The sequence below is a fragment of the Rana temporaria genome, chromosome 4 (assembly GCF_905171775.1).
Source record: "Rana temporaria chromosome 4, aRanTem1.1, whole genome shotgun sequence".
Taxonomy (NCBI): domain Eukaryota; kingdom Metazoa; phylum Chordata; class Amphibia; order Anura; family Ranidae; genus Rana; species Rana temporaria.
The window spans coordinates 452,223,636-452,246,052 of record NC_053492.1 but is presented as its reverse complement, the minus strand read 5'-3'; the positions used below and the strand labels follow the sequence as shown (position 1 = coordinate 452,246,052).

General features: G+C 41.0%; 1 protein-coding gene across 1 annotated transcript in view; it reads left to right on the top strand.

Annotated features, from left to right (window-relative positions):
• Window positions 1-17,881, top strand: part of LOC120937984 (mucin-like protein) — a 67,448-nt gene extending 49,567 nt beyond the window's left edge. The window contains exons 17-20 of the mRNA XM_040351580.1: window positions 6,424-6,607; window positions 10,045-10,170; window positions 14,781-14,940; window positions 17,477-17,881. Of these exons, the coding sequence (XP_040207514.1) occupies window positions 6,424-6,607; window positions 10,045-10,170; window positions 14,781-14,940; window positions 17,477-17,594 (588 nt within the window). The 3' untranslated portion in view covers window positions 17,595-17,881. The remainder of the gene's footprint in view (window positions 1-6,423; window positions 6,608-10,044; window positions 10,171-14,780; window positions 14,941-17,476) is intronic.
• Window positions 17,882-22,417: the final 4,536 nt, after the last annotated feature.

Here is a 22,417-nt window from a genome sequence, read left to right as displayed (position 1 = left end):
TCCATATGCATTTTTTAAGTTTTGTATTTAGTTGCATGAAAAATTTGGCAGGGATTGGGATGGGTAAGCATCTAAAATAGTATAATATTTTAGGGAGAGTTTGCATTTTAAATGCGGCTATTTTCCCTACCCATGAAAGTTGTGTTTTTTGAATATTTTGTAGGTCTTTGTTGACTACTTCTAAAAGGTTGGGAAAATTAACTTCGTAAATTTTGGTTGGTGGGTAGGAGAGTTGTATTCCCAGATAGCTTATTGTGGATCTGTCCCAGTTGAAATTATTTTCTTTGCGTAAAGTATTAATTAGCGTCATAGGGATGTTCATAGGAAGAGCGTAACATTTGTTTTGATTTATTTTGTAATATGACACCTCACCAAATCTTTCTAATAATTTGTGAGCTTCTGGCAGGGAAGAAGTAGGATTAGATAATGTAAGTATAATATCATCTGCGAATAGTCCTACTTTATGTTCATATCGTCCTATAGTTATACCTTTGATGTCGGGAGTTGATCTTATATATTCCGCAAGTGGTTCTACGGCTAGTGAGAAAATTAATGGGGATAATGGGCAGCCTTGTCTGGTTCCGTTAGTAAGGGAGAAGGTTTTAGAGATTATACCCGATGTGAATACCTTGGCCGTAGGTTGAGAGTATAGTGCCATAATTGCCGAATGGATAAATCCACGAAATCCGAATTTGGCTAGAGTTTTGGAGATGTAGGTCCAATGCATTCTGTCGAATGCTTTTTCAGCATCTAATGCTAAAAGTACGGAGGGAGTTCGGTCAGTGTGAATTTGGTCAATTAAGTTAAGGATTCTTCTAGTGCTGTCTGGTGCTTGCCTCCCCTTAGTAAATCCTACTTGGTCTGGTCCTATTAGGTAGGGGGTAATGTTTATTAATCTATTGGCCAGGATTTTTGCATAAATTTTTAGGTCAGAATTTAATAATGAAATTGGTCTATAATTGAGAGGGGATGAGGGGTCTTTGCCCTGTTTCGGAATTGTTATTATTATTGCTTCCAATAGTTCTTTGGGAAAAGATTTAGAGATAGCTAGATGGTTAAACATGTTAGTTAGATATGGAACTAGAGTTTCTTTAAAGGCTATGTAATATTCCGCTGATAGGCCGTCAGCTCCTGGTGTTTTGTTTTTAGGCAATTCTTTGATTACTTTAAGGGTTTCTTCAGGTGATATTGGTTTATTCAATTGTTCTAAGTCTATAGGGTCAATATTGGGTAGTTTTATATTATCTAGGAATTTTGCTATATTTACTAGGTTAGGTTGAGGAGTATTGCTTTCCTCTTTTAGATTGTATAGTGACTCATAATATTGTGCAAATGTATCTGCTATTTCTTGAGGGTTGATTACTACTTTACCGGAGGTGTGGTGTGCTAGTTTATGGATTTTATTCTTTATTTGGCGTTGGCGGAGTTGGGAGGCTAGTAGTTTCCCTGCTTTATTGTTCTGGGAGTAGTAATTAATTTTCATTCTTTTTAAAATTTTGTCTTGATCTGATATCAGAATGGCTCTCAAATCAGATCTTAGTTGAGTAAGTCGGCGATCTAGATTAATATCTTGGGGTTGTTTTTTATGCAATTCTTCTAATTTGGTTATTTCTTTTAAGATATTATTTATCGTATTGGTTTTCTTTTTTTTTTCCCTTGTTGCTGCTTGTATAAGGAGGCCTCTAACATAGGCTTTATGTGTACACCATAGGGTAGTGCTGTTTATCGGTTCTTTATCATTAATTGCAAAAAATTCTTCCAAGTTTTTTTTCAGAGCCAACAAGTGATTCTCCTGCGAAAGAATATAGGTGTTATTCCTCCATATGTAGCTATTAGAGCAAGATAGCCCTTGGTTGATTTCAAGTGTGATTGGTGCGTGATCGGACCAGGTTATATTGTGGATGTCAGCTTTGACAATCTTTGGCAGGAGAAGCTTGTCGACAATGAAGTGGTCTAATCTAGAATAGGATTTGTGAACCTGTGAAAAAAAAGTGAAGTCCCTTTCTGTCGTGTGCAGGCATCTCCAGGTGTCATACATGTCTTCTGAGGAAAAGATGGGAGATAAACCTTTCCTGGAGATAGTTCCTTCCTTGGAGGTGTCCATAACGGGATCCATGGGTGCATTGAAATCACCGCAGAGTATAAGAGTTCCTTCTTGTATTTTCCTTGTTTTCTTGAGAATTTTCCGGATGAATTGGTGAGGATTTCTATTGGGAGCATAGATGTTAACAATTGTGTAGATTACATTGTCTATTGAGGCCACCAAAATTATGTATCTGCCTTGATTGTCGGTTATTAGGTTGATCTGCTTGAAAGAGATAGTGTCCTTGATTGCTGTTATCACTCCTTTTTTCTTCTTTTTGCAGCTGGATATGAAGATATGAGGAAATTTATGATGGTTGAACTTGGGAGTTTTGTTTAATGCGAAATGGGTCTCCTGGATGCACATGATGTCACAGTCATATTTTAGGGCATCCGTCCACAGAGCTCTTCTTTTGTAAGGACTGTTAAGTCCTTTCACATTCAGCGAAAAGAGTTTAAGATTCATTATAGTTACTTGTGTACTTGCTATAGGTAGTCAAATATTTTTTATACAGATAGTTTGTAAAGGTAATGGTTTTGATGTAGATATATTTTCCTGCCATTAGATGGCGGTGTTGGACCGAGTATTCAATATAAGTGATTTTAAAGAAACGAAAAAATAAAACATAGTCTTGTAACGCAAACATAACAATAGAAAAATAAAAGAGTTGCAGGGCAACTCTAGTGTACATTGAACGTGTACCAATTTCCAGGGGGTACAGGGAAATAATACTGGGTAAATCAGGTATATGGATCCCTGATCTTCAAGGAGAAAAGCCTTGGATATTTAACTTTTGAGTAGTTTTCAGCTCCAGAAACTGCAGCATGTGACTATATACAGGGCATATTATTATCTTACCATGTATAGAGGAGTCATTTGTGACTTTTTTGCCAGTCTTGAGACACTTTTCCAGGTGTGGATTTATCCGGTATGTTGTGTTCCTTTGGTAAAATGCCCCATGAGCGTAAGATTTTCAGACCTTGCTCCAAGTTGTTGATCGAGTATGAGGTACCTTTATGGTCAACGAGTATTTTCGTAGGGAATCCCCATTTGTAAATCATGTTGTGATTCCGTAGGATCTTGGTAATCGAGTTGAGATTTTTTCGTGCTAGTATTGTTGCTTGTGAGAGATCTGCATACAAGATGATACCTGTGTATGGGTCCGGTAGCGGGGAATTTCGTCTTGCGAATTGCATTAGTTGATCTTTCACTTCATAGAAGTGTATTCTGGCTATGACGTCTCTTGGTAATTTTTCTGAGATGTGAGACGGTTTGGGCAATCTGTGAGCTCTGTCTATTTCAAGTTGCTGTTGTGGGATTGTTGGAAGTAATTTTTTAATCATATCCTTTATGAAGCGTTTCAGTTCCGGTGGTTTAACATTTTCGGGGACGCCTCTGAATTTTACGTTGTTGCGTCTGGCGCGGTCTTCTAAATCTGCCATTTTCATTCTGAGATGTTTAACTTCATCTTCTAATTCAAAGTGAGAGTCGACCATTTCATTGTGTGCAGATGTGAATTCACACATTTTATTTTCTACATAGTCTACTCTTTCTCCTAGCGCGTCCATTTCCAATTTGGATTTCTGCATGAAGTTCATCATATCATATTGTAATGCGCCTCTCAGGGAAATGATCATGTCTTTTATGGTAGAATCCAATATGGGTTGTCCTGCTGTGGGAATAGCATTTAGCTTCTCATCATACGGATTTATATGTGGTATGTGATTATTTTCCAATGAGGGGTTATTGCCTTCCTCAGAAGAAATCCTTCTTTTTTGTCTGAGAGGGCTTGCCAGTTCATTTTGTGTATCAGGGGTGCTATACCATTTTTGTCCACTAGATGTCTCCTCTTCCCCATCTGAGTCAGCAATGTTATGCTCTGAGCTCTGCTCTGCTCTATGCTCTGAGCTGTGATGAGGGAGGGAGGAGTCAGCGCCATCTTTATTCCCCTGTGTCCTAAACGGACCAACAAACTCAGCCAATTTTCGGGGTCCCTCCTTGTTCTTACGTTTGGCCGACATGTTCCTCTTGTTCCCACTGCTGTCCGGATTCAGAGGTATGTTTCCAAGGCTTTCTAGTTGCGCTGTGAGTCGCTCAGGGATGTCAGTAATGACGGAGCTCCCTTATAATGCAGCCAGCTTGTTCCTCGGCTAGCCACGCCCCCTAAGACAATGAGTTTCTAAGCCCTGTGTCTGCAATGTACTAACACTGAGGCTTGGTTCACATATGTCGGGTCCCGGTCTAAGCGCTGTTTTTGTGGTTTTGTTCACCGGTTCAGGCTTAAAACCGCACCTGACAGGGACTGAAAAACACGCAAAACTCTTTAAAAATGGATCGTGGTAAGCCAGCAGATATGTGAAAAGAAAGCTGCCGGGCCGGGAACATGGAAGAACCAGGGAGGGCCCAGGTAGGACTGAACTTACCAGACCTAAACAGGAGGGGAGAAAAGAGGGATTTACCAAATCACATAATTAAACAAGTTGTAATGGTTCTAAGTCAATACTAGTTGCCAGCATAGTACAGAATAATAACCTGATGCAGGACAATACAACACATACAAATACAGGAAAGTGGGGCAGAACACTTGCGTTTGTACAGAGTGAATGGTCATGCAGCTTCCAGGATATACAGTGGGGATCGAAAGTTTGGGCACCCCAGGTAAAAAATTGTATTAATGTGCATAACGAAACCAAGGAAAGATGGAAAAATCTCCAAAAGGCATCAAATTACAGATTAGACATTCTTATAATATGTCAAAAAAAGTTAGATTTTATTTCCATCATTTACACTTCCAAAATTACAGAAAACAAAACAATGGCGTCTGCAAAGGTTTGGGCACCCTGCAGAATTTATAGCATGCACTGCCCCCTTTGCAAAGCTGAGACCTGCCAGTGTCATGGATTGTTCTCAATCATCGTCTGGGAAGACCAGGTGATGTCAATCTCAAAGGTTTTAAATGCCCAGACTCATCTGACCTTGCCCCAACAATCAGCACCATGGGTTCTTCTAAGAAGTTGTCTAGAAAACTGAAACTGAAAATAGTTGACGCTCACAAGGCTGGAGAAGGCTATAAGAAGATAGCAAAGCGTTTTCAGATGTCAATATCCTCTGTTCAGAATGTAATTAAGAAATGGCAGTCATCAGGAACAGTGGAAGTTAAAGCAAGATCTGGAAGACCAAGAAAAATATCAGACAGAACAGCTCGCAGGATTGTGAGAAAAGCAATTCAAAACCCACGTTTGACTGCACGATCCCTCCAGAAAGATCTGTCAGACACTGGAGTTGTGGTACACTATTCCACTATAAAGAGATACTTGTACAAATATGGTCTTCATGGAAGAGTCATCAGAAGAAAACCTCTTCTACGTCCTCACCACAAAAATCAGCGTTTGAACTTTGCAAATGAACATATAGACAAGCCTGATGCATTTTGGAAACAAGTTCTGTGAACCGATGAGGTTAAAATAGAACTTTTTGACCGGAATGAGCAAAGGTACGTTTGGAGAAGAAAGGGCACAGAATTTAATGAAAAGAACCTCTGTCCAACTGTTAAGCATGGGGGTGGATAAATCATGCTTTGGGGTTGTATTGCAGCCAGTGGCACAGGGAACATTTCACGAGTAGAAGGAAAAATGGATTCAATAAAATGTCATCAAATTTTGGATGGTAACTTGATGCCATCTGTGAAAAAGCTGAAGTTAAAGAGAGGATGGCTTCTACAAATGGATAATGATCCTAAACACACCTCAAAATCCACGGGGGATTACATCAAGAGGCGTAAACTGAAGGTTTTGCCATGGCCTTCACAATCTCCTGACCTCAACATAATTGAAAATCTATGGATAGACCTTAAAAGAGCAGTGCGTGACAGACAGCCCAGAAATCTCAAAGAACTGGAAGACTTTTGTAAGGAAGAATGGACAAAGATACCTCAAACAAGAATTGAAAGACTCTTGGCTGGCTACAAAAAGCATTTACAAGCTGTGATACTTGCCAAAGGGGGCAGTACAAGATATTAACTCTGCAGGGTGCCCAAACTTTTGCAGATGCCATTTTTTTGTTTTCTGTAATTTTGAAAGTGTAAATGATGGAAATAAAATCTAACTTTATTTGACATATTATAAGAATGTCTAATCTGTAATTTGATGCCTTTTGGAGATTTTTCCATATTTCCTTGTCTTCGTTATGCACATTAATACAAATTTTTTCCTGGGGTGCCCAAACTTTCGATCCCCACTGTACATGTTTTTTAAGAATATACCCCAAAATGTTGTTATTTGTAAAAAAATATATATTTGTTGTACTGCAGATCTAACAATGCCTTCCTGATATATTCGCAGCTAGAAAATATTATGTCCATGGGATTTCAGAACAAGTTCTACAATGTACAGTTCAAGGAATCTCTGATAGGAGGATCATTTGAATACAGAATCAATGTTTCCAGCGATACCCCACACTGGTTTGTAAAAGATTACTTAGGCCGAGTCCAAAGTCTCTATCAGATCGGCAGATCATCAGTGGAAGGTACGATGTAATTCTTTTCTTCATTGTTTTTTTTTTATTTATTAGTTTTATCAAAATTTCCCTGAATAAATCTGCCAGTTTAATTAAAGCTGAACTTCACCCTTCCTAACGAGTTTCGTCCTCTCCATCCCGCCCCCCTCCACTGCACAGCTATTAGAATTTTTTCTTTCTTCCTCCTTTTCTTTGTTTATTTTTTTTATTTCTTTCGGACCACTCTCCCGTCAATCGCCTAGACCAGGGGTCTTCAAATGTTCTAAACAAAGGGCCAGTTTTTATATCCTCCAGACTTTAGTAGGGCAGAACTGTGGTCATCGGGAGTAAAAAGTATCCTGGTATCACAGGGAGTAAACAATGCATCTTTGGTATTAGGGGGTGAAATACCACCCTATTGCTGGTGTCAGTGGGAGGAATAGTGTCCCATCATTGGTGTCAGTGGAAGGAATAGTGTCCCATCACTGGTGTCAGTGGGATTAATAGTGCCCCATTGTTACTTTCAGTTTGAGGAATAGTGCCCCATCATTGGTGTCAATGGGATTAGTAGTACCAAATCATTGGTGTCAGAGGAAGAAATAGTGCACCATCATTGGTGTCAGTGAGATTTATAGTGCCCCATTGTTAACTCCTTATCCATCTATCTTTTATTTATTAGTTTCTATTTTATTAACCATTAATACTTTAAAATTTTTGTTTGTTTTGTTAATATTTGTACATATTTTACATATATTTACACATTCACATTTAAAAAAAAAAATTATAATAAATACATTTGTAAAAAAAAGTTTGTAATACTTTGTACCAGAATCATAATTTTAGTGTCATTTTAAAAAGGACATATTACAGAATAAAATGTGCACGTTTTATCTGCAGGAACATTTATTGTTAATTTTAACTAACACTGGTCAAAAAAAGAACAAGTGCGTATATATATATATATATATATATACGCACTTGTTCTTTTTTTGACCAGTGTTAGTTTAAAAATAGAAAAGTGCACATTTTATTCTGTAATATGTCCTTTTTAAAATGACACTAAAATTATGATTCTGGTACAAAGCATTACAATTTTTTTTTACAAATTATTTTATTATAAATATTTTTTAAATGTGAATGTGTCAAATATATGTCAAATATGTACAAATTTTAACAAAACAAACAAACACATTTTTAAAAATATTAATGGTTAATAAAAATAGAAACTAATAAATAAAAGAAAACAGCAGAAAATAATGATAATTGAATGGATAAGGAGTAAATTAAGAGTTAATAAGGGGTTAAACAGAGAAACATTAGAAGAAAAAAAAACATGTCAGGTTGTTTTAACTGACATCATCTGCAGATCAAAGTCTGCAGAGAATAAACAGAATGATATATATCTATCTATATATATATATATTATATATACACACACCAGCGTTGCCAACCTACCAGATTAAAATTTACTGTCATGACACCCGAAATTTACTGGCACAGCCACGTTTTTACTGGCATTTCACAAAAGTTTCTAAATTACATGTTTAGGTGCAAATTTCAGTATTTAGGCTACAAACAATTATGCTAGGCAAATAGCAATGTGATTTAAGGTAGATATTAAGGTAAAAAAACATATTTTTGTTATTTTCGATATAAGTGCAAATTATTTAGTCACATCACCCCCTGCCTCCATCCCCCTCTGCCACCAACGCCCCCTGCCTTCACCCCCCTCTGCGGTGCCACAATCTCCCCCTGCCTTCAATCTCCCCCTGCCTCCATTGCCCCCTGCCTCCATCCCCCTCTGCGGTGCCACTGCAGCCACCCTCACCCCCCGGCCTCCAATCACTCCCTGCCTTCAATCTCCATGCGCAGTTCCAAGCCGAACCGATCTCAGCTATTTTTACTGGCACATTCCCGCAACCACGGACATTTACGAACGGGGGAAAAAAGTGGCCGTTTTTACGAACTGTCCGTAAAAATAAGGACGGTTGGCAACACTGACACACACACTATATTGTCAAAAGTATTGGATGAGCAAGTTTGGGGTGGAGGAACTTGACTGGCCTGCACATGGTCCTGACCACAACCGGATAGAACACCTTTGGGACGAATTTGAGCGGAGACTGCTTTAACTGACATCATCTGCAGATCAAAGTCTATACATTTGATCTTCAGCGAATAAACAGAATGATACAAAAGTAACAATATGTCACATTGAATCTTTATTTGAGCAAGTGTTATTTATAAACACTAAAGCTGCCAAACTTCTCTGTGTACACAACAATATCGGATTTGATTAATCAGAGCCCAATTGCTGTGTATTATGAAGTTGGAGCAGGGCAGAAGGACTGAACGTGCTATACATGTCCTGTGTACGATGATGACCTTTTTTTGGGCGTGTGTAGCACGCTCAAAGTCTGGAACTAGCTAAAGATCATGTAACAACTCTGTAAGCTTCATACACGCTGGATGTTTAGAGCCAGTGCTTGAGACCCCAGCGTTTTGGTGCTGGTGAAAGACAGAGGTGCACCATCCAGTCCCGCTGCCGGCAACCTGAAAGACTCTTTTAGAGGCTGAAAGCTGCTGTGGCTGGACAGTGCACAGAAGGGCACCAATGTTTAGGCTCCATTCACACCTAGGCGTTTTCATGCCCGCCGCCCCGCCGCTATTGCAGCCTGCAATATGCTGGAGGGGTGATTTAACATTGTCGGCTATGGAGATGGTTCACATCTCCACGCCGAACGCCGAAACGCCTAAAGCTCAAAACAAGTCCCTGACCCTTTTTTTCAGGCGTCTTTGGCGTTCGGCCATATTACACAATGTGTAATCACCCCTCCAGCGGAAATCGCGGTAAAAAATGCTGCAATTTGTTGCAGCAAATCGCGGTAAAAAAACGCCGCAAATCGCCTACGCCTAGGTGTGAATGCAGCCTTAGGGCACTGTGCATCCAGAGAAGAAGGTCTGCGATTCAGGCTGCTTTCCAGGCATTCTGCAAGCTGAGAACTGCTTGAGAACATAGTCTTATAACATTCAATTTTGCCACCATTCACATGGAATGAATGTACATGTTGTTTCATAGAACAAATAGCTCTGCAAATGTTTTTAAAAATACACCCTCAAGTCTTGTGTAGTTCTTTGTGTAGCTATGATATCACATCTTGTTAGTGTGGTACAAAAGCTAGCTGCTCTATTGGAGTGGATGGGGGCAGGTGAAGATATTTGGCAGAAAGGAAGAGCAGGAATTCTAAATCCAGCACTCTGGAGAACTTGTTTTATAGGGACACTGACTGCAATAAAAAACCAACAGAAGCTCTAAACCTAACCCAATCTCTCCAAAACAAAAAGAAAGTTTGGGCTGGAGACCTGGAGTTTCAGTAACAAAAAAAGATTTTGCTATTTGATGTGTTATGACCTTCCTGTTGTATAATACTAATGTATTACAATGTTCTCATTTCACCGTACATTAGATGTTAATGAATGCTTCACCGGTGAGAACAACTGCAGTAGCACCTCCCTGTGTGAGAATACCTACGGAGGATACCGATGTGTGTGTAACACAAGCATGACACTGGAAGGGGACAACTGTGTGTCTGGTAATGTGATTATGTCTGATTTACAAAGGACTTATTTAGATACCCAGGGCCAGATCCACGAAAGAATTACGCCGGCGTATCTCTTGATACGCCGCGTAATTTCAAATTTTGCGTGTCGTATCTTTGTTTTGTATCTACAAAACAAGATACGACTGCATCTCGGATCGATCCGACAGGCGTACGTCTTAGTACGCCGTCGGATCTTAGGTGCAATTTTTCGGCGGCCGCTAGGTGGCGTTTCCGTCGAATTCCGCGTTGAGTATGCAAATTAGCTTGTTACGGCGATCCACGAACGTACGTCCGTCCGGCGCATTTTTTTTACGTCGTTTGCGTTCGGCTTTTTCCTGCGTACAGTTACCCCTGCTATTATGAGGCGTACTCAATGTTAAGTATGGCCGTCGTTCCCGCCTCGCATTTTGAATTTTTTACGTTGTTTGCGTAAGTCGTTCGCGAATAGGGATTTGCGTAGAATGACGTCACCGTCTTAAACATTGGCTTGTTCCGGTTTCATTTCGAGCATGCGCACTGGGATACCCCCATGGACGGCGCATGCACTGTTAAAAAAAACGTTGTTTACGTCGGGTCACAACGTATTTACATAAAACACGCCCCCATTACATCCATTTGAATTCCGCGCCCTTACGCCGCCAAAGATACACTACGCCACCGTAACTTACGGCGCAAATTCTTTGAGGATTCGCCAAAAAAAAATTAAGTTACGGCAGCGTAGTGTATCTTAGATACGCTGCGCCCGGCGGAAAGATGCGCCGAGGTACGTGAATCTGCCCCCCAGAGTAAAGCAGTGGGCTCAGTGTAAAGCCTTGTACACACAATACGATTGTTGGCAGGGCATTGTCTGTTGTCCTAAAATCTTACTGTTAGTACGCTCCTTTTGACAATTGTTGTCCAACTTTCCGCCAACAAATGTTGGATGACAGGCTAGTACATTTTTGGCGAACAATGGTTTGACATTTGATTTTTGTATGGTTAGTACACAAATCCGTCACGCAAAAGTCGAAAGTACAAACACGCATGATCGGAATCAATGCTCACCAAGCACGAAATTAACAGAAGGTGCCCAAAGGCTCAAGAGCTGAAATTACTTGTAGCACGTCACTACGTTCGTGTTTGTGGCACAACAATTGTGTAACGTTAGTATTCAAGACAAGATCCTGGCACACGCCCTTTTTACAAAAATCAGACGCTCAGTTGGCCAACAATCATATCGTGTGTACGAGGCTTTAGATTACAGCAGCCTTCAGAATTTTTTGTTTTGGTAATACAAAGGCCTTATTCAAAATTGGGGATGGTGGTACCATTGCCTGATTAGTAAAGCTGGCCCTGTAGGTCATTTGAAAACTGTAATTTTTGGGGGAAAAACATTTGACTGAGTTAAAGGGACCACTTTCACTTTCGAACAAAATGAGCAGAAAAATCCAAGGACAAGAATGGACAACCACTCTAATGGTATAAAACGCATATCTATGTGTTTAATTGTCTTCCGGACAAGAAAAGTTGTAAGCACATGCACTTGTTTAAGGAAATTAACATAGTCCTCGAATGAAAAGTTGTCCCAAATTAGTTGAGTCCATGTAAGCACCATCAAATGCTCAGGTGTATAAATTTGAACCTTTCTTGTCTGAATGTTCGAACAAAAATCTACAGGTGTAAGACCGTATTAAAGTGGAATTCCAGGATAACCCTAACTACTCCTAAATAGTAATGATAATGTAATGGTAGAATGGTGTAATGGTACAGTAGCCTTTGTAGACAGCGTTGGTGATGTAAAAGCCTCAGTAGACAGCTATGGTGGTACAGAGGCTTCAGTCTATTTTTAACAACAAAGTGGCCCTCACAGACAGCAATGGTGGTACAGAGGCATTCTTAGTCAGCTATGTTGATATAGTTGCTTCCAATAAAAGCTATTTGAACCTCAGTAGAAAGCCATGGTCACTACGTGGCACCATTAGTAAACTGTAGTAATACATGAGCCTCAGTAGTAGGCCACAATGACACAGTGGCCTCAGAAGGAAGCAATATTGATACAGTGGCTTCATTAGGAAACAGTGGCCTCAGTATGAAGCCATGTATATACAGTGGCCTCAGTAGTAGTCCACAGTAATATGGGGGCTTCAGTAGGAAGCAATATTGATACAGTTGCCTCATTAGTAAGCCATCGTTATATTGTGACCTCAGTAGGCGCAATTAGTGATACAGTAGTCTCAGTAGCATTTCATAGTGACTGTTATGTACCACGTACCTGGTAGCCAGAGCCTGGTCGCAGGAGAAGAACTCTCTTACAGCTCTGGCTCGCGAGCCGCTGGAGTGGGAACAGCGGGCTCAGGAGCGCAACGGGGTAGGAGTGCCGGAGTAGCGTGTAGTAGATGCAGGTTGCTGATCCCTTCTGGAGCGGTGGGACTGGAGACCACTGAAGCGGAGGAAGTGGGTCAGCAACCCTAGCTGGAGGTGCAGGTACAGCGGCAACAAGCTGATAAGGTAAGCTGATTAGTGGACAGCAGGTAATAGCAGAGTCAGACAAGCCGGGTCACAACGGGTAATCAGATAATCAGGTACAGAAGGCTGGAGCGTAGTCACGGTACAGGCAGGAGGGTCTGGCAGCGGTGGATCAATCAGAGGAGCAGGGTCAACGGTAGGCCGAGGTCAGAGGTTGGAGAGGTACGGATGGTCAGACAAGCTGGGTCAGAAGGTTTAACAGGCAATCGGGTTCAGATACAGGTTATCACTCATAAGCTGCAGATCAGACAGTAATGTGCTGGAGGAACTAGTGAGCTTTTAAAGATGATTTGGCGCCAAGCCGAATTAATGTGCACGCGCGCGCTTCTGACGCGCGCTTCTGACGCGCGCTTTTTCCCTTGTGCACGCGCGTGCACGCGCGTGTGCCGTTGGCGACGGTGCACAGTTACAGGTGAGCGCTGTTGTCTCACCCGAACGGTGGCCTGCCGGAATTGAGAGGTAAGTCCCTGACAGTAACACAATGGCCCCCAGTAGGAAACAATAATGATACAGTGACAACATTAGTAAGCCATAGGGATACAGGGGCCTCATCAGTAAGCTATAGTTGTAAAATGGCCTCATTAGGAAAATGTTAGTGATACAGTGCCCTCAGCAGGAGCCACAGTAATACAGTGGCCTCAATAGTAGTCCATAGTGATTCAATCAATGAGATGATACATCCCCGCTAGGACTAAGGATTGGACGCTGCTGCCTCCCTGTAAGTGCCCTCTATCGAGGGTCAGTGTTTGAAAATATTGGTGTTAGGGGAATTGGCGCTGCTGTCCTGGTACTCAACTATGACTCAATATGTTATAGACAGGTAAGTACCTTACCTGTCTATAACATATTGAGTCATAGTTGAGTACCAGGACAGCAGCGCCAATTCCCCTAACACCAATATTTTCATAGTGATTCAATAGTAAAGTTATAATTAATAGTAAGTTATAATCATACAATAGCTTCATTGTAAGTCATACTTATAAAGTGGCCTCAGTAGGAAGCTATAAAGATACAGTGGGCTCAGTAGTAGTCTATATGGATACAATGGCCCCATTAGGAAGCCATAGTGAAACAGGGACTTCATAAAAAAAACGTCAAAGTTATAGAGTGGCTTTAAAAAAAAGCTATAGTGATACAGTGGGCTCAGTATTAGTACATAGTGATACAATGTTTTCTTTAGGAAGCCATAATGAAACGGTAGGATCATTAAAAAGCTGTAGTTTACAATGACCTCATTAGGGAGCAATTAGTTATACAGTGGGCTTATCGCGTACCTGCTAGCAAAGCCTGATATGATGAGAAAGGCCTCTCTTAGGCCACTTCCACATGGGGCGGATCCGTTGCAGCGGAGTCCAGCGAAGTCCGCCAGCCCAGCGGGAGATCTCTCCGTTGATCTCCACTGAGCCGGCGGATGACAGGTCCCTCACTGCTCACTGAACGGGGAGGGCCTTGTCGAGCGCCGCTGTTTTTATCAGATGTCACCCGATCCAATCCGCCAGAACGGATGGCGAACATATCGCCATACGATTGATTTTAGCAGATCGGATGGCAGCGGACATGGTAATCCGACGCTCCATAGACTTACATGGAGTGCCTGTTCAGGTCCGTCGAAAAAACTGTCAGGTCCGCCCGTTTGAAAGGGGCCTTACACCTTTGACTCTGGGCCCCTGATAGTGTAGACAGGAGGCGCAGGAGTACAGAGTGGCAAGAGAGCCTGAATTTCTTGCTAGCAGCAGGGCAGGTGTCCACGCTGGGCAGGAAAAGTCGTCAGATGGTTGCAGTAAGCAGTTGAGCAGGTGGGAAGTTGGTACTGGTGACAGCAGGCAGAGTAGCAGAGTCAGGCAGGCCGGGACAGGATGGATCATGTACAGGGCACAGGCAGGAAACAAGCCAGGTCTGGAACCAATCAGTATTGTATTTTATTGTATTGTTATTGCTATACATGTTTTCGTAAGCAATTTTGCATACCAATTTTTTTAAATACATTTAATGTAATGATGTGACCATAGAAATTATTATTATGATTGTTTCTTTGTATAAACACCCAACAGATGAAATACTATGTGATATATTTATATCATCCTTTTGTTGCTCAGCTTACAAGTTAGAGTCCGAGATGTGGGACCCCACTAGCAGTTCTGGAGACCGTGAAAAATTAATTATTGCCTTAGCTTTGGGATTTGGCATTCCTCTTGTTCTTCTATCAATCCTGCTAATTTATTGCCTCTGCTTCAAGAAGAAGACCGGAGAAGCGTTGTAAGTTGGAATTTAATGTTCCCATCCAAAAAAGATACTAATGTGGTCTATGTAGTGATAAAAGTTCTTGAAGCAGTAGTCTCCCTTACAGGGACATATTGTCCTTAGTTACCTTACATAGAGTGCATATGTATCTACAGAAATTGAAGTGTATGGGTTGTCCAGCTTAAAATTTAAAAATGAGCATCATTAAAAAAATAGAAAAATACACAAGATAACCATCATGATTATGGCTTCTTATGGTGATTTACTAACAGAATGTAATATTTTCTTGGGTTGCTGCTTAAACTAAAAATGTCATTATCATGGGGATACACTATTAGCATTGTGTAGATCAGCCTTTCTCAACCTTTCTACCCCAGGAGAACCCTTAAAATATTTTTTTAGGTCTCGGGGGAACCCCTGAGACAACACATTCATTGGGGGTCAGTGGGAACAATGCCCCTTACTTTGGTGGTCAGTGAGAAGAATGCCCTTTTTATCATGCATTGGTAAGTATGACCCCCTTACAGAGAGCTATAAAGATTATTGGTGTCATACCACTGGCTCCTCCAAGTGGCATTGGCTCGGAACTATGTAGGCACCAACAAATAGGAGGCAAATCAGCCACAGCTCAAGGAACCCCTAGCCACCTCTGGGGGAACCCTGGTTGAGAATGGCTGGTGTAGATAAACAAATGCAGTGTGCCTTCAGATACATTCTGACTCAGATCAGTTTGAGATGCTTCGGACTTTCTTCATAGGTGCTTCTGACCTTCAGTTGGCATCCTTCTAAGCGGCTTCGAGCTGCTTTTGTATCCTCATTGACTTGTATAGATAGAAAAGCATTTCTGACTCAAAACTAAACCCTATGCACAGATGCCCGTAGTTTGGTGATTACAATGTCAGCTCTGTTCACCTTGCCACCAAGCAAAGCTCGTAATTATGGCTTGTAGTCAGGAGACTTGTTGGATGTGACTATTACACACACTGACGCACACATTTTACCATACAGATAACTGATTTTTTATTGTGAACACAGTAATTGGTATCATTTTGCTGTCTTGTAAAAGCACCTAAAATAGTTCTTGTAGAATTGTGTAGCCAGTATGTGAAACTTCTCAGTGAATAATAACACATGCTTGCACTGTGCAGAGAAATTTCCTTTGTAGTGTATATATGAACTGTGCATTTAGGAGCTTGGCAAATTCCACAGCTCCAAATATGCTTGGTGGAATTTTTCATGAATATGAGATCTTTTTGCACCATAAATGGTTGCTAGGAGTAAGAGAATATCTCAACAGTTGTCTCCATGCCTTTAAGGTCTCAATCATACAGGCATGTGATTCTATGCATTTATGGGACATTTGTAAATACCTATAACTGCATGTAATCATTTTAAATTGTATATTGTACATTGTGGAGTTGATTTAATAAAGGCATGACTGGTGCATATCTGATGTACCATCTGCCCACCTGCCAACCATAACCCAAACCTATTTACCTTAACTTACCTAGCTAAATAAATACACCACACCACCTAGATTAAATGGCCTTCTGGCTCCTTTATTAACATATAACAAATTGTTATAAAATAACTCCAATTTAAATATATATATATATATATATATATATATATATATATATATATATATAACAGAAATATGTATATACAACATATACAATCCAACTTTTTAAACTGATTGCTATTTCTGACGTTCATGAAGGAAGGTATTCTATCGCATCAGCTGTACCACCACCATCCTGGCCCCTAGCCGCGATCCCACCAGCTAAGGGACAAACTATTGCCACCTTTTTGCCAATGCAGCCCAATGACCGATAGCCCATTATTACCAACTAGGGAGGGTACCCATACCGAGATAGGTTCAACCCATCCCCACACCATAAACTGTAGACCTTCCACCATTCCAAACTTCATGAACCAGAGACCCCTGCTACTATCAACCCATCACAATAAGAACAACATAAAACATATCATACATTCGAAATACTGTACAGGGAGGGTGGTCGGGAAAAACTGTCTCTTTTTTGCCTCTTCACTTACTTTCCCCAGACAGAGCTGATTCAGCCCCCCCACATGGACAACTTAACTGAAGCCTCACCTACCTACTGACCATAAGCCTCCTCCCATTGACCCATCCCCTTAACTCACAGGAATTAACCTGCGCTCCCTGCACAGCTGTCCCCCCAGTCATGTGGGCCCTTCACCCAGGTTCCCTTTTTGCTCCGGGGCTGTTCTAAAAGGCTATTCACTTTGCAAGTGCATTTTCTCTTAGCTTAGTGAATGGGTTGAAGCTCTGCTGACTTCCATCATCCAATCACCGGCAAGTGATTGAGTATCATTTGAAAAGTGAATTTTCACCACATTTGCTATGCTATGGATGAGGGCTAGCACTTGAGTGCCCCATGTTACCTGTATTTGTTCCATACTTATTTGTACCATACTTGTGTAGCATTTGCAAAAAAGGACACAACTGTTTCAATAAAATCAGAACAAGTATGTGTTGTTAGTTATGTGCATTCTGTTCTATTTCCAGGATTGCCTCTGCACCACCTGAGATCCAGGTCGACAATGTCAATGTATATGACACCAGCGTCTACTGCTCACAGCCAACTCCCTTCTACAAGGTGCACTTCACCCAGCCCAGAGAATAAGACCCAAAACAACAGCAGAACCCAACAAACACCTACTACCTCAATGGAGTGTCACAGAAGACATGATTGCAACATGAAGCAGATGAACATCTCAGGACATCACTCCATCCTATTAGTCAAACCAGCAATTTTCTGTATCTCGTAGTGGCAGCCAGTTATGTCAGAACCATTTTTTTTAAATTACTACTTTATTCAGAACATATATTTCAGGTTGCTCTCAAGTTAAACCACTTACAGGCATGCCCCACTTTTAAGTACACAATGGGGTTTGTTTACTAAAGCTGGAAAGCGCAAAATCAGGCTCACTTCTACACAGAAACCAATGAGCTTCCAGGTTTCATTACCAGGCTTAATTGAACAAGCTGTGGTTAGAAGCTCATTGGTTTCTATGCAGAAGTGAGTCTAATTTTGCGCTTCCCAGCAGTAAATAATCCCCATTGTGTACCTAAAAGTGGGGTATGCCTGTACTGTTTTCTCAAATTTCTGAGGGTCTCTACTTATATTACCATTAAAAATCCAAATGATAAAGTCACTTCTCTGATGGATTCTCTATATAGTAGAATAAAGCTTAACTGGGATGTTAATGACCAAATTCCAAGGCAACTGGACCAATATTGCAATATTGTTACTGACCGTAAAGCAGAACTAAACTCTATCTGAGCACCACAAACTGAAAACGTTATTGAATTCCCTTTTAATATTCAAAGCAAACTCCCCCATCCATCCATGTCTCCATGCTATATTTGGTAAAGAAATCACTTAAAAAAACACAGCCTTAGCACTTCTGCCATATTGAGTAAAAGCATATGTTTCATGTAGCATTTTCTTCCTGAAAGCCCCCTGCCCTTAGGTTAGGCATGCAGGCGGGGGGGTGTGTTTAGCTGAGAAAACCCCATCTCCCTTTTTCCAGATGAAAGAAAAAAAATGCCCATTAAGACTCACCGGGTGTATGACATAATTTAGCCTATGCCAAAAACCAAAAAGCAACTGAAAAAGGGTAGAAAACAAAACAAAAGGTAATAACAAGTTAAAATACCGTATTTATCGCGGTATAACACGCTTCCGCGTATACCGCGCACCCCTAAAGTTGTCCTGTAAAAAAATTTTTTATATGATTTTATTACTTACAGTTTTGGTGTCTTCCCAGCGTCCATCGTCCGGTCCGGCGTCCGTCTGCGGCCACGATGGTGTCCTCCTGGCTTCTCCAGCGCGCGCCTCAAGTCGAGTCCCCGCTTCCCGTGCTCAGTTCGAACGCCTCCGCCGACATATACCGAGTGCAGTACACTCGGGTACATTCGGCAAGGCTCGGCTTCGCTCGCGCTCACGCTCTGTGACATTTATGCGTGAGCACGAGCGAAGCCGAGACTAGCCGAATGTACCCGAGTGTACTGCACTCAGTATATGTCGGCGCAGGATTTCAAACTGAGCGCGGGAAGCGGCTATCGGCGTATATCGCGCACCCACGATTTTCCCCTTATTTTAAGGGGAAAATAGTGCGCGATATACGCCGATAAATACGATATACCTTCCTATTTAGGGGTTCAACATAGCTAATATTTGACTGAATATCTGCTTTAAAAGGAAAGTATAATCGTGTATATTCTTTTATAATAATTACTTTTCATGTACGGGACTGAAAATACTTTTTATTTAGCCATCTAAGCATAAAATATTGCATATCATGACTATTTCATACATATGTATGCCACCAGTAGTAGGTGCTTTTGTTTTAATTTGATGTGCATCTGTCTATTCTTAACTGTTCTGGTGAAAAAAGTTAAACTACAGAGTCCATTAGCTCATGCTCAAATTTGCACACAACTGAATTGTGAACAAATCCCTTTACCTTCCCCGCCTTGCCTACTCTGTTCAGACAGTAAAAAGGGAGTCTGAAAGGAAAGAAGTCTACAGTACTCTCTCTTTTTTTCAAATTCTTTATTCATGAAAAACTAACAATTATCTAATCAATAATGAGAGAATCGTGTGAGAAATATAATAAAAAAGAATACACATGAGCATGAGGAAATAAAATTCCCGGAAAGAAAATAATTTTCTGTAGGAATATGAGATGAAATTGAAGGCTTGGTTGGTTGAATTTCTGAATCAACGGTGGCACCATCGGATCACAAAATGCATTAAAATTTCGAAAGAAAATGAGTTCAAAATTCAACCTATTTATGGCCAGCATAAAGGCTCGTACACACTAAGAAAATCAGACGAGAGTTTTTGTCCAAAGAACTTTCGTAGGATTTTCGTATAGTGTTTACATAACTTTCTACAGCCGATTCCGGCCTTTTGAACAAAAATTTCCAAAGGTACAAGCTCCAAAATGTTTCTCATACAGGAATAGAACGAACGATTTTCGCCTAATGTGTACCGTTTTCATAGGATTTTCGTAGGAGAAAAATCAGAAACGAAAGACTGTGCATAATCATAAACAATAAACAACAACAATAGAAAAGCCTTTGTCATACGAGAATTGGGAACTCGGGGATAAAAAAAAAAAAAAAACAGCCGATTGTCATTCTGACAACTCGGCTGAATGTAATGTTAAAAGAAAAGATCCAATGTTTTAGAATATGTATGCATTGTGTTATTAGTGACATGGGACTACTGCTTGCTTATTATCAGATTCCTAATTCACCTGGGATCTGCAATTCTAATCACAAACAATGCCCTACAGCAAATATCAAATCTAAAAAAAAAAATTATATATTGTTGAATCACATTGCTGCTACAAACCAGAAAATAACATACCCTTCCATATTAACATAATAAAAGCCCTCGGTAGCTTTGATTGAAAATAGAAGAATGCCTCATCAGAAGTGAATAGAGGATGTTAATGTACCAGAATAATGAAATATGACAGTCCAGTGAACCCCACTAACTACGCAATGAAATGGCATGATTTATTCAAACTCCGCACTGTATGACTGCTGACGAATAACTCGAAATACTTCAGTAACTTCATTAACTTTCATATTCCCAGTCCTCATGTAAAGGTCAATGCCACTGAGAAAATAATAATAAGTAATAAGGAAATAAAACTATCACTGGTTTACAATAAATAAGTCCCAGAGTATCATTTATTCCATCATATATAAATATATATATTCAGTTTAACTGTAATATGTCTATTCATTTTTATTACAATGTCTACGGAACATAATATGGCAATGTGCTAATATACATTACATATTAAACTGACAGCTTCCTTTAAGCCTCAGGCCCCGTACACACGGCCGAGGAACTCGACGTGCCAAACACATCGAGTTCCTCGGCCAGTTCAGCACTGAAGCCGCCGAGGAGCTCGGCGGGACGAGAGCTCCCATAGAACAACGAGGAAATAGAGAACATGTTCTCTATTTCCTCGTCGAGCTCCTCGTCGGCTTCCTCAGCCGAAAGTGTACACACGACCAGTTTCCTCGGCAGAATTCAGCCAGAAACTCGGTCGGAAGCTGAATTCTGCCAAGGAAACTGGTCGTGTGTACGGGGCCTGAGGGTCAAACCACCCAAAACTGCTATATTTGTCCATAATGGAAGTCCAATTACTCATAAGCTTCCTCCCTCATTTGGGGATTCTGACAGTGAAATATCTGCAGTGAGTTCCCAACTCCACCCACCATCAATATCAGAAGTACTGATGAGCCGCCCCCCCCCCCCCCGTTCGGTTCGCACCAGAACCTGCGAACAGACCAAAAGTTTGCGTGAACTTTAGAACCCCGTTAAAGTCTATGAGACTCGAACGTTTGAAATCTAAAGTGCTAATTTTAAAGGCTAATATGCAAGTTATTGTCCTAAAAAGTGTTTGGTGACCTGGGTCCTGCCCCAGGGGACATGTATCAATTCAATTTTTTTTTTAAAAACTGTCGTATTTCCGGGAGCAGTGATTTTAATAATGCTTAAAGTGAAACATTAAAAGTGAAATATTCCTTTACATTTCGTACCTAGGGGGGGTGTATAGTATGTGAAGTAGCACTTGTTTCCCATGCTTAGAACTGTCCCTGCACAAAGTGTAATTTCTGAAGGAAAAAAAGTCATTTAAAATCACTCGCGGCTATAATGAATTGTCGGGTCCCGGCAATTCAGAGAAAAGTCATTCATAAAAAAAAAAGAGTGGGGGTCCCCCCAAATTCAATTACCAGGCCCTTCAGGTGTGGTATGGATATTAAGGGGAACCCTGCATCAAATTTAAAATAAAATGACGTGGGGTTCCCCCAAAATATCCATTCCAGACCCTTCAGGTCTGGTGTGGATTTTAAGGGGAACTCCACCCCAAATAAAAAAAATGGCGTGGAGTTCCCCCAAAAATCCACACCAGACCCCTTATCCGAGCACGCAACCTGGCCGCAGGAAAAGAGGGGGGAACAAAAGAGCACCCCCCCTCCTGAACTGTACCAGGCCACATGCCCTCAACATTGGGAGGATGCTTTGGGGGTCTGTGACCCCTCAAAGCACCATGTCCCCATGTTGATGGTGATAAGGGCCTCATCCCCACAACCCTTGCCTGGTGGTTGTAGGGGTCTGCGGGTGGGGGGCTAATCGGAATCTGGAAGACCCCTTTAGCAAAGGGGACCCCCAGATCCCGGGCCCCCTCGTTATGTGAATTGGTAATGGGGTACATTGTACCTCTACCATTTCACTAAGGAAGTATAAAGAGTTGTAAAAAAAAAACAACACACACACCATGGAGAAAGTCCTTTATTAAAAAAAAAAAAAAATCCAGTAGTGGTAATCCATTCTCGGTCTCCTCTCCAACTCTGTCGGTATCCTGTGACGGGTGATCTCCTCTCTGCCTGGGTCCAGCGATGAGAAGATCTCTT